Source organism: Pseudophryne corroboree, chromosome 1 (genome assembly GCF_028390025.1).
Source record: "Pseudophryne corroboree isolate aPseCor3 chromosome 1, aPseCor3.hap2, whole genome shotgun sequence".
Taxonomy (NCBI): domain Eukaryota; kingdom Metazoa; phylum Chordata; class Amphibia; order Anura; family Myobatrachidae; genus Pseudophryne; species Pseudophryne corroboree.
This window is the reverse complement of record NC_086444.1, coordinates 598,514,289-598,527,703: the sequence shown is the minus strand read 5'-3', so window position 1 is coordinate 598,527,703 and position 13,415 is coordinate 598,514,289. Positions and strand designations below refer to the sequence as shown.

The 13,415-nt window shown below is 43.4% G+C and overlaps 1 protein-coding gene across 4 annotated transcripts in view; it reads left to right on the top strand.

Moving 5' to 3' along the window:
• The window catches only part of APC2 (APC regulator of WNT signaling pathway 2), a 208,550-nt gene that overhangs the window by 151,951 nt on the left and 43,184 nt on the right, over positions 1-13,415 (top strand). For 3 of the 4 annotated variants that reach the window (XM_063914312.1, XM_063914313.1, XM_063914311.1), the window contains exons 3-7: positions 1,362-1,520; positions 6,663-6,747; positions 7,129-7,315; positions 10,260-10,368; positions 10,510-10,623. In XM_063914312.1, the coding sequence (XP_063770382.1) occupies positions 1,362-1,520; positions 6,663-6,747; positions 7,129-7,315; positions 10,260-10,368; positions 10,510-10,623 (654 nt within the window). The remainder of the gene's footprint in view (positions 1-1,361; positions 1,521-6,662; positions 6,748-7,128; positions 7,316-10,259; positions 10,369-10,509; positions 10,624-13,415) is intronic. The other variant, XM_063914314.1, reaches the window with a different exon arrangement.

Below are 13,415 nucleotides of genomic sequence, written 5' to 3'. Positions count from 1 at the left end.
AGAGCCTTTCTTCTTCCCAAATGATTGATCAAGTCTCTAAAGGTGGGTACACACTTGACGATACACTATGTAAGCGATATCGTTTTGTGTTTTCCCTTGACTCCCGGGTGGCCGATATATACACTGGACGATATCGCTAACGTTGCGGCCAACCCGTACATGCAGTTTTGGATGATACTATATGTCCAAACTGAGCTGCATGTACAGGCGACAGACGGGGATGGGGGGTGATAACGACCCGCCGGAGCGCGCATTGTCCATCTGTCATAGCGTACACACTAGGCGATATTTTAAATGATATCGCTCGGAAGGCTGAAAATGAGCAAGATTGGTTAAAATATCGCCCAGTGTGTACGCATCTTAAGACTGGTCTGTATGGTCTGTGTGGCGTATTACACATCTAATAAATAGATCCTACATATATATGTATGATGTTCATTTAGTTATTTGATTTTTTTTTTCTTTCATCTGATATGTTGTGTATTCTTTTTACTATTATGTGCAGTTAAATTATTTGAGCAAGGTGTTTAATCTAGGTTGATTAACTAAAGTCCCACCAGAATGATCTTTGTTATATTTTTTATGGGTTTTTTATGGGTCTGTTACAGTTTGCAAGATTTGTCTTTTTTAATCTTAGATGAGTGAATATGTACAATTTCTGTGCGCCTGAATTCACTACAGAATTGCATAGTGACACGATTTTGAGGCATTTCGTAGATGGGTTTCTGTGGGAATGAATGTATCACTATAATTTCTATTGCTGCTTTTGCAAGAAAGATACAAAAAAATGTCTGGAATAAGTTTTTCAGATCTGAACGGAACTCAAATTCCGGAACTAGCCCTGCTCTTTCTTTTTGCAATGTGCTACTAGGATACAAAACACTAAATCTTTCTCATCTCATCTCCTACTGGAGATCGTATCAGTGGCTCATGATTGGTTGTTGCCATGATATTTTCTCCATGTCTGTTACTGTGATTGGCTGACTTGATTCACCATTTACATAAATGGGGTCGACTTGAGTTCTGTATCCACAGACAGTGACATCACATCACTGCTATATAAATGATTCATTTTAACTCTGGTAGAGACTTGCAGCGAATAACACATTCTCTGCCAGAGGCAGCTTTCAGAGGATTTGTCTCTGCTCTACTGATTTTCATAGCAGTTATTAATCCCTGCATAAAAAAATTAACAATCAGAAAACAATGTTAACCTTTTATATGCTGACCATAAATGTTTCATACATTGTTTAAGCATGTTGTCAACATGCTTGGTGACATTATTTTTACACACAAGAGCATTTGTGTATGCTTGACAATCATTAACTACAAGGTTTAATGAATCATTATTATCCATGCAGGTGTGTGCAAGAATTGGATTGGTTGGCTCTCCTGCGTCCTATGATCAGCTGGTCCGCCAGGTAGAGGACCTGAAGAAGGAGAATTCTCATCTTAGGAGGGAGCTGCAGGATAACAGCAGCCAGCTGAGCCGCCTTGAGCATGACACATCAGACATGAAGGTGAAAGTGGAAAGAAGAAAGTACTGGGAAAGTCAATGGAACGATGTACAGAGAGAGAGAGATAAATAATAAAAGCAATAAAAGGAAGATGAAAGACAGACTGCAAGAATAATATGGCACACAAATAACATAGTATATATAGTTCTGGAGAAAATACATAAGCACAAACCTTTAAAAAGAAAAGGACACAGCACTAGAAAATAATGCAGTGGTCATTGCTTATTGTAGGTCTCATTCAGAAACCTGAACTCACTGTGCGCTGATGTTATCACTGCATTGTATTTGGTGTTTTTGCAACAGACAATGTGTAAAAAAAAAAAAAAACAATCCCCCACTGCAATCAGTTAAAAGAGCAATTTGCATAATTACCATGCTCAGGCATAGCATGACACTAAATATCAGTCTACTATATAAATATACTTACTAGACCAGCAGGAAATGGGGGTGGGGGCTGTTAAATGTGGAGTCCAACTGTCTTAGCTTACAACAATGCTGGATTTATTTTTATAATAAAAGATAACAATTACTATCAATGACCACTTAGTGGGAGAAGATTGCTTTTCTTCAACTACTGAATTAGTATTGATAAACAATTACACATTATCTAACGTAACACTAATATTCATCCTAAAGTTTCATATCTGTTTCAAAATAAATGCAGTACTCCAAAGGGTAAAAGTTGAACATTTCCACAGTGGTGGATAGGTATGGATCACCAGATCTACATTAGAAAAGTCTACAGTAAAAGACCACTATTGGTCAACATGCATTAGATCGACAGGGTCAAAAGGTTGATACAGGAAAAGGTTGACCTGACAAAGGGTCGACGGTAGGAAAGGTCAACAGGGTCAAAATGGTGACACATGAATAGGTTGACATGAAAAAAGTTGTTCGTTTTTGCCGTCAAAGCATGTGGGACCCCAATTAGTGTACTGCGTCTCTTCGCATGGCAAGTGAAGGCAAGGTTACTATTCCCAAACGTAGTCCACATGGATGGTAAAGTATGAAAAAGTTGATTAAAATGCTAAAAACCACAAAAAAGATGTGTTGACCATATGTGTCTCGATCTTTTGTATGTGTCGACCATAAGCATTGTCAACCTTTTACACGTCAGCCTATTAACCATGTTGACCTTTTGTCCATGTCGACCTAATGCATGTTGACCATTAGTGGTCGACCTAATGACTGTCAACCTTTACATGGTCAACCTAGATCCCACATACCAGGTTGGATGTATGCTGGATGTAGGACCATTTACTGTTTCATATAGAGGTGTATTTCCACCATAATGTTCTGCCATCAGTTTCACCAGAGAGTGCTTCACTGTGTTGTGCTGTTGGTTGGCCCTGCTCCTTTCAGTATTTACCTGTCAGCGGAGGTTATTTAAGAAGAGCACATGATGCACATGACATAACCAGCGCACCTGGATGATCCACATACTGCACCTCAAGGTGTATGCTTAGTGTGAGGAAAATCCACCCTATATATCCCCATAAAACTTTTCTTTAAGTTTTTCTACTAAAATACTGCCTATAGCTTTATTTATGGCTTACATGTATCATGTGGAGAGGACTTCAGACTGTCTTTTGTACATGTCACTTCTGTGTGTAAATCTTATTATTACATTGCTTAGAGTGCATCTAGGAAAGAACTTCTGCATTAAAGCATAACCAGATGTATCCCCTTAAGTTAAAAGTATAGTATGAGACCCACAGACAACCCACAGACCACCAGCTAAACTAGTATGAAAAATCCTTTAAAAGAGTGAAAATGGTAATGTATTTCTCCACACAGCTAGAAGAGTGCCCGCTTTACATTTCTCTATCGCTTCTATAATCTGATGCCACAAAGAATCACTGTAAATAGAGAATTTGTCTAGCACTAAAAGGGGTACTACCTTCTACTATTTTGCACTGCTCTGTGTAGTAGTATCATTGGTACACCAACTTTGTACATAGCAAACAACAGGTGTGGATTAATAAATTGACACTGTCAACATGGTTAGGTCATACTTGCCAACTCTCCTGGAGAGGCCAGGAGGCTCCCGAAAAATGGGTGGCACTGCCGGCCCCCAGGGAAGTGGGCAAGTCTCCCGCATGCCACTCACCCACCGCCGCACCCCACAGCTCACCGCATCCCCTCGCTGAATGTGGCAACCCGTCACACAGAAGGGGGTTGGAAAATGACGCGATTCGTGCTAAATCGCGTCATCGTACCCCCACCCTCCACTTTAAAATGGTGGGCATTGTAAAGGGGGGGTGGGGCTACAATGACTCGATCGCGTCACCACCACCCCGTACCGCCTCCTCCACGCCCCCTCCTATGTGACTTGGCTGCTCCCTTCCCGGAGGGAGCAGCCAAAATGTAGGCAAGTATGGGTTAGGTCAACAGGTACAAAAGGTCGACAATGCTTAAAGTCGACAGCTACAAAAGGTCGACAAGATTATTTCAACACACAAATGGTCAAAAAATATGTTTGTTTTGTTATTTTGTCCCAATGTTGGTTCTTGCCTGTTATCTGACCACTATCAGTACACACATCTACCCCCACGGGCTCTCCGCTTGCCACAGATTACTATTCCCAATAGATGTTCACGTGGATAGTAAATAAAGCAAATGTTGAACAAAACATGGGTGGTCATTCCGAGTTGTTCGCTCGGTAATTTTCTTCGCATCGCAGCGATTTTCCGCTTAATGCGCATGCGCAATGTTCGCACTGCGACTGCGCCAAGTAAATTTGCTATGCAGTTAGGAATATTACTCACGGTTTTTTCATCGTTCTGTTGATCGCAATGTGATTGACAGGAAGTGGGTGTTTCTGGGCGGAAACAGGCCGTTTTAGGGGCGTGTGGGAAAAAACGCTACCGTTTCTGGGAAAAACGCGGGAGTGGCTGGAGAAACGGAGGAGTGTCTGGGCGAACGCTGGGTGTGTTTGTGACGTCAAACCAGGAACGACAAGCACTGAACTGATCGCACTGGCAGAGTAAGTCTCGAGCTACTCAGAAACTGCACAGAGATGTCTTATCGCAATATTGCGAATCTTTCGTTCGCAATTTTAAGATGCTAAGATTCACTCCCAGTAGGCGGCGGCTTAGCGTGAGTAAATCTGCTAAAAACAGCTTGCGAGCGAACAACTCGGAATGACCACCATGGTTTGAACACTAAAAATATTTGTTGACCATTTGTGTGTCAACCATATTCATGTCGACCTTTTGAACATGTCGACTGTAAGCACTGTCAACCTTCTGTACCTGTTGACCTAATGCATGTTGCCCATATGGGTTCGACCTAATGACTATCAATCTATACATTGTTACTCTGTCATCCGAATACTGCAAGAAACTCCCTCCATCAGTCTGTCTGTGTCTTATGATGCATGTTCTCACTATGGCACTCATGGAGGGACCATAAGATTTACTGTATCAGATCTGGAGACAAATGATCTTATCTATAATTTGGAGGACTGTAACCTGATGTACAGATCCAGATAATTGTAATGATATAATAATTGTCAGAGACATTCAGAATGAGTGCAGCTATTTTACACACAATAACTCAATCACATAATTTTATAGTAGTTTTTGAAAGTCATTTGACAAAATAGAAAGCAAATAAAAACAAATTGTAACAAATACTTGTTTACATAAAATGCATAGATGTAAATTATGTCCAGGAAAAAAAAAATTTTTTTACGCACTATGGGGGTAATTCCAAGTTGATCGCAGCAGGAAAGTTTTTAGCAGTTGGGCAAAACCATGTGCAGTGCAGGGGGGGGGGGAAGATATAACATTTGCAGAGAGAGTTAGATTTGGGTGGGTTATAGTGTTTCTGTGCAGGGTAAATACTGGCTGCTTTATTTTTACCCTGCAATTTAGATTGCAGCTTGAACTCACCACACCCAAATCTAACTCTCTCTGCACATGTTATATCTGCCCCCCCCTGCACTGCACATGGTTTTGCCCAACTGCTAAAAAATTTCCTGCTGCGATCAACTTGGAATTACCCCCTATGGGGGTTATTCAGAGTTGTTATCAAATCAAAAAAGTTAGCAATTGGGCAAAACCACGCTGCACTGCAGGTGGGGCAGATGTGGGAAGCGGTTACAATACCACTAGTCAGGATTCCAGAGGTCACAATGCTGACACCAGAATCCCAACTAACGGTGAAATGCCGCCGCCGGCACCACAGGCTTTTCTCACTCTGTGGGTGACACCCATAGAGGGAGACTATGACCTGTGGTGAGTGCAGCGAGCCACCATGCCTGCAGCGTGGCGAGTGCAGCTAGTCCGCAAGGGGCTTTCTAGCGCTCGCCCCGCTGCCGGCATACTGGTGTTGGGATCCCGCTGTCGGTATACTGCAGTAGGTCGACATGGTAAATAGGTCGGCATGGTCATTAGGGCGACATGTACTAGGTCGACATGGAAACATGTCGACATGAGTTTTGTTACTGTTTTTGGTGTCGTTTTCTTCGTAAAGTGACCGGGAACCCCAATTAGTGCACCGTGTCCCCTCGCATGGCTCGCTTCACTCGCCATGCTTCGGTTACCGTTCCCAATTGTAATCCACGTGGATCGTAAAGTATGAAAACGTTCAAAAAATGGAAAAAAAGGTGAAAACTCATGTCGACCTTTTTGTATGTCGACATAGAACATGTCGACATATTGACCATGTCAACCTAATGCATGTCGACCAATAGTGGTCGGCCTATTAACCGTATCCACTCTCCAGTTATGCAGTGCATAGAACAACTCTGTGGGCTAATGCACAATACAAAGTCAGTGGTCAAATGTTAAATATGTGTCCCTGGTGGTTCTGTGTAAAATACAGTATATGCAGTCCAATTCTTGGGGCTGCGGTTTAAATACAGGGCCCAGTTCTAGGAGGCCTTGATAAAAATAGATTGTGCAGGGTACCAGTGCAGCGTGAGAGCCAAATACTTGGTGGCCTAGTGTCGGTTATAGTTCAGTACCTGATGGCTCTATGTAACATAGAGAGATTATACAGTAGTTACATGGGGTGGTCTTCAGTTTGCCGGCGGCCGGGCTCCCGACGACCAGCATACTACACCCGTTACAGGAATCTAAAACACAAGACGCATACATGTAACAAATATGTAATATATTTATTACATCTTCATCTTAGGAGGTTCTGAAGCATCTCCAGGGAAAACTTGAACATGATGTGGGAACATCAGCAGGCCACTCAGATGTATTTGACCAGATGAAAGGTGAGGAAAGTAACACAAAAAACACACGTCAATTATGAAAAGATCCAAGCAGTCCTACTACATTTATTATAAATGAACTGGCATTTTGGCCTGAATTGTTCTGGTTCAACATTAAACTACATTCACAGATACACTATACAATGCTCCAAAATTGCCTACTTTTTGGTTATTTACGTTTTTACCTGCCTCCCTCCTCTTTTCTACGCAGTCCATCCTGAAAGCCATTGGAAAACTTTTAAAGGATAATTAGATGCAGTACCAAACATTTATTTATAACAAAGCTAACCAGTTAACCTTTCCTACAATGTGGTTCTATGAACATGTCAAATGATAGTTCACGTCTTTACCTATACTGACCACCTGGTCTCCATTCTGTATCAGCTGTGCAAGGTGATATCCCTGGACTCTATAGCCAGTATGCATCTTCAGCCATCGGTCCCCCTGATGCCGCTGTGGTCTTGGGTCGGGCTTCTGGAACGCCATCACTGCATTCTGATACTCCTCAGAAGAAAAGAAGGGGAGAGAGTCGCTCCAGTGGAATATTAAAAGTGGAACTGGACAGGGAAAGGTAAGAAAATGAAAGTGTTAGCAGCACAATTGAAGGAATAGCTCAGGGACTATGAGGAGTTACTAAACACTTCAGTAAATAATGTAGGATGGTGCTGCAATGCGTTGTACTAGACTAGAGTATGGGAGCTACAAAGTAACAGTTAGTAGCTATTCACCTTATAGGAGACGTATTAGACTGTAATAAATATATGTGGATCAACTGCTGGCAGCCCAACTGAGTGGCTATGTGTTCGAAATAAATGAGTTCACTATGATAGAACACCTCTGGGCCTGATTCTCTGTTGCATACAATGCCGGTGTTCATATAATTGAGTGATCATTTGCAATTGCGCATGCATGGAGAACTCTGAAAGCCCCTACAATGCTGTTACGATCGGGACAGACAGTATCAGAAATTGATGGGTGTTTCTGAGCGGTGATTGGGAGGTGGCTAGACATGAACACAAAAACAGCTGTCACATGGGCGTGTTATGGGAGTTGTGGGTATGTCAGTGCAAATAAAACAACAAAAGTGAGCGCAGAAGAGATATTAAATGTATTAGAAGCCAAATTATAAGAGCCGCAATGTTTTCCAATTATACAAAGATTTAAGTCAATAGATAATATATAATGAGCTTGCTATGATTCTTCTATGATATGGGAAATGTCTTCTATGATGTGGAAAGAATCATAGCAAGCTCATTATACTGTATGATTGGCTATAGTTTCATTTAAAAGTAGCAAAATAAATACACTTTACAAGTGTAATAAGTGTCCCACAGGAATCACTTTTACTTATTTATGCAATTTTATGTTGTTAAAATCTATAAGTGGCAAACTGATTGCAGTTTATAATTTGGCTTCTGAGAAATGTTAATATCTCTTTTGCGCTCACTTTTGTTGTTTTGTTTGCACCTTGAACGTTTGTAGGTCCCTATATGTGTGAGCAGCAATAAGGTGTATTATTTAACTGTCTGAGGCACCTGATTCCTCCTTTTTGTGTCAGTGAAAGTGGCTGTGTACCCAAACACACAGCTACTTCCACAGAGGCCATAATCTCCATCCAAGGCTTAGTAAATAGACCCCAAGTCAGATGGAGAAACTGCACCTGACATAGGGCTGGTGCATGTGTCAATTGTGCGCGCAATGGTGGCAACTCAGGTATCACCGGCGGTGCTATAACGTGCAGAGGCTCAGGGATCTACACTAGGGGCAGGCTGATAATTGCATCTGCAGATTATTGCAGCCATGACAACAGACGCAACAGCAACACAGCAGCATCCACCTCTGAATCAGGTCCTTCTATCTCTGTGCGCCTTATATATTTTTCACACATGTGATGAACCTGATTGCAAACAACAGGATTTATGTCCATTTTGACCCCACATGTGACAGGCCAAAATGCAATGATTGGGTTTCTTGCTAAGCCTGGGTACCTACACGCTGGTTGATATATTGCCTGATCTATCGCGCACACAATATCATACCGCACAACATCCTGGATTCTCATAGCGCAGGCCTGGCCAGCCTGTGGCTTTCCAGCTGTTGTGAAACTACAAATCCCAACATGCCTTATCACAGTTTTGCTATTCAGGAATGCTAAAATTGTGGCAGGGCATGCTGGAATGTGTAGTTTCACAGCAGCTGGAGAGCCACAGGTTGACCAGGCCTGTCACAGTGGGACCTGGAAAGTCGGCCTTGGCAAAAGGGGTGTAACTTCACATTAACGCTGCTATCACGAGCCACGCCTCCCGTTTACAGCAGTGTTGGGGCATGCCCAGCGCTCTGTGAGCTGCTGGCATGTCCCCAGCCCCTCTGTCTCCAGTGAATAGACACACAGCAGCTATTCACCACTGCTCTGCTAAGGGCAGTGAGTGACAGATGACCTCCCAACTGCCCCCCACTGCAGGACACTGTAGCCAGTGGGTGGGACAGTGCCTAAAAAAGATGACTGTCCAGCGAAAAAATCGGGACAGTTGGAAGGTATGGACAGTATGTCAGCAATGGATCGGCAGGTGTGTACACCTGATATGTCTGTCAATGACGTCCTTCAGACATAGGTGGTCATTCCGAGTTGATCGCTAGCTGCATTCATTCGCTGTGCAGTGATGAGGCAAAAAAACGCCACTTCTGCGCATGCACATGTGGCGCAATGCGCATGCGCACTGTACTATTACAACTAACGATGTAGTTTCACACAAGGTCTAGCGAAGCTTTTCAGTCGCACTGCTGGCCGCAGAGTGATTGACATGAAGTGGGCGTTTCTGGGTGTCAACTGACCGTTTTCAAAGAGTGTTCGAAAAAACGCAGGCGTGCCAGGAAAAATGCAGGCGTGGCTGGATGAACGCAGGGCGTGTTTGTGACGTCAAAACAGCAACTGAACAGTCTGAAGTCATCGCAAGCGCTGAGTAGGTATTGAGCTACTCTAAAACTGCACAAAAAAAATTGCATCTGCTGTGCGATCCTTTCATTCACACTTCTGCTAAGCTAAAATACACTCCCAGTGGGAGGCGGCATAGCATTTGCACGGCTGCTAAAAACTGCTAGCGAGCGATCAACTCGGAATGACCACCATATTGCGTTGGACCTGCATCACAGCCGATGCCTTGCATATACTGTATATCGGCATGTCTGGACGTGTGTACAGGCGACCCGCCGACCACCCATACTCTGCAGGGACTGACATCACAGATGGGCGAGCAAATTCAAATGCCCGCCCAGATGTGATGTCTGCACAGACATATCGAGCAGCCGATTGGTAAGTGTGCATGCTTACCATATCGGATGCTATGTTGGTGGATGCATAGGTATTGTTTGTACCCAGCCTAAGATAATATGATGATCATGTTATGGGTTATTATCTGTGGACATTTGGTAATTGAATACATAGATCAACCAGGATGATAACCCAATAAAAACATAATTGTTCCCAATTAAATTATATGAAACTTTTCTCTTACAAGATCTCTGTTGTTGGGAGAGATTGATAAGGAAGAAACAGAGAAACTCTGGTATTACTCCCAGCTTCAAAGTCTGTCCAAGCGCTTGGAGGAACTGCCCCAGGTGGAGACGGTGAGATGCTCTGAGACCTTTAAACTAGGGAATATATTCTGTGTATTTACAGTACTGCACTATTTGTTGTCATTTGCACTATTACTCTTTCTCATTTCCCCTAACTGTAACATTGCCTTTCCTTATAGTCTTTTCTCTCAGTTCTCAATGCAGATAGATCTAATCCGGCAACAGCTGGAGTTTGAATCGGAGCACCTGCGCTGCGTGCTGGAGGAAAGATTTGGTACGGCAGATGAGATGGTGCAGAGAGCACAGGTAGGAACTGAGTGTTAGAGGAAAGTGAGATAGAAAAGAAGACTAGCTATAATCCAATTTCCTGCTTTATCCCAATGTTTCCTTGACTATCACTTAACTCAGTAAAGTAAGGGGATGTCAGCCTGTGTGCCTGCCTCGCAGATAAAGTAGATGAAATATATTAGGGCTAAATGACTGACCACTAACCTGCTACATTATATGGTACAGTCTCCCAGTTCAATTCTTTGTGTTTTGTAATAGCCAAGTGCTGTACATGTGTTTATGGGCCCGATTCAGACCTGATCGCTGCTGTGCGTTTTCGGTAGACTACGAATGCGTATGCACCTCAATGCGCATGTGCGTCGCCCAACAACTGGTAATTGCCGAACAGTGACAGGCTGGTGCGAAGATTTCAATCGCACAGCCGTTCGCAAGCTGATTGACAGGAAGAGGCCGTTTGTGGGCGGTAACTGACTGTTTTATGGGAGTGTCAGGAAAAACACAGGCGTCCCCAAGCGTTTTCAGGGAGGGTGTGTGATGTCTGCACCGGACCCGATCAGCCTGTTCTCATCGTTCTGTAGGAGTAAGTCCTGGGCTACGCACAGACTGCACACAGGGGTAAAAACATTCGATGGTGAGTGTGATGCGAACGGATTTACAGCTGTCCACTGACTGAGGGATATTTATAGCACACGCACACATGCGTTGGAACACTTGCACGGGCAAATTTACACCCCCCTTGGTCAGCAACTATCTGAACACAGGACAACGATCAGGTCTGGTTTAGGCCCTGTGTCTCATGAGTAAATGACTAGGTTCCCTATTATTGTGATTCATGCCCTGGAGCCCTGTAATGTCCTAAAGCCAAATTTCCAAGGGGTACACAAAGCTTCTAGGAAAAGACAAATCTCACCACATTCCCTGACCATTCTTTCATTCCCCTATGCCCACGTTCTATACTGGCACAACTGTTCTTTAATGTCTATTGCTCCAACTTCCTTTTCAAAAAGGAATGTCACAGTCCCGTTCCCTCTGAGTCAGATATTAGTACAAGCAAGAATATGCTGTATATACCATATGTGGGGCCTCAGTGGAGACAACAGCCACTGATAACATAGAGCTAGAAAATAAGCATAACCCAAACCTATACTTCTCCTTTAAAAGTAGCAGCTTTTAAAATGTACCACATACAGCTTTCTAAAATAAAAGCTAGGTACTTACATGCAGAAATGTGTGTGTTCTGTTGCTGAAATGGAAATTATCATAAAAAATTCATAAACACTTAACTGAAGCCTGGCCACTCTTGTTATTTTGGGCGTTGCCACTATGTGCTGGAGGAATTATAGAAGGTTACAAATACCAGAATAATTCCTTCCCAGGAACCTGTGAAACTGGCAACTGTGCTTGGGAAGCTGTGGCAAACTCTTTTAGGGTCGCCTCGCCTATTCCTGTCTTCTATTCCAGTACATCCAACCGAGATGATAACGTAGGGCTGGATTAAGCCGGGGTGGGTGGGGGGGGAGGTGGTGCGGGGGGGTGCTGAGAGGCCCTCCACATCTTGTCAGCACCACCCCCACTTGTCGTCCTGCCCACCTCCACTATAAGACTACTACACAGTTGGGTGATGGATGGGGGGGTGGGGGTAGGGTAGGGTATGTGTACATATATATATATATATATATATATATAATTAGATTGTGATGTCAAATTTAAACCAATGGCGTATATTAGATTTAAACTAATTGTTAATAATGGCTGGGTACTGTTTATAGCTCCACATAAATAAGAGACAACTATTTAATTACGTTTTCTTGTAGTGGAACAAAGCTTAAACAACCCTGCAACCTTAAAATACACATAGAAAAATAAAATGTATCATCTATCTTGTCATATGCAATAGCAGCAGCAGCAGCTGTACTACTTACTCAGTGGGGTCTGGGACAGGACTCAATGTGTCCCTCTTTCTCCAGTCCCAAATGCTCTCATCAGGTAACATGTTACACAGGACCCAGAAACATCAATCTAGCCTGCTGTGTATGAGGGGGAGGGGAGAGAAGCTAGGATCCCTGATCACTTACAGCCCCCCCCATCTACTATTTCCCCTCTGGTTGGGAAGCTTTGTGCTATTCTGTTCAAATTGTGCTTCCTTCTGCTGCTGCACAAGAGCGGGAGCAAGTGATGTCAGTTTGCTCCTGCTGGGGGGGCGGGGGTGCCTTGACATAGGGGGCCTGGTGTATAGTGTCTCCTGCGCCCCCCCCCCCCCCCCCCCCCCCCCCCCCTTCCCCACCTTCCCCTCTTAATACGGCTCTGTGCTAAGATCACACACTTCAGGTCATAGGTCCTAGTGGGGAGATCCCAGTGTCCCCTCACTGTCATGCTTACTTTAAGACACTGATCAGGCTGTCGTTTTTAGAGGAAAACAAATAAGATAAAATTTCTTAAGTGTTAACAAGGAGACTGTTAAAGTCATGTTTTTTTTATTTTTTTGTCGCATGTTCCTGCAATCCCACAACAGTTTTCCTATTATAAAGGTGGAGTTCCAAAAAGTAGGATATGAGCATATACCAGTGTGCATTCATACAAAACTAAGGGTGTAGCACATCTCCTTTCCTGATAGTGTTTTGATTAGTAAATATACTACACTGTTTACAGTACTGTATACTATGGGGGTGATTCCGACCTGATCGCTAGCAGGCTACTTTTAGCACTGCTGCAATCAGGTAGTCACTGCCTACAGGGGAGGGGGGATTCGCTGTGCAGGGCTGCGAACCGCTGTGCAGAGAGCTGCACAAACAAAAACTTTGTGCAGTTTC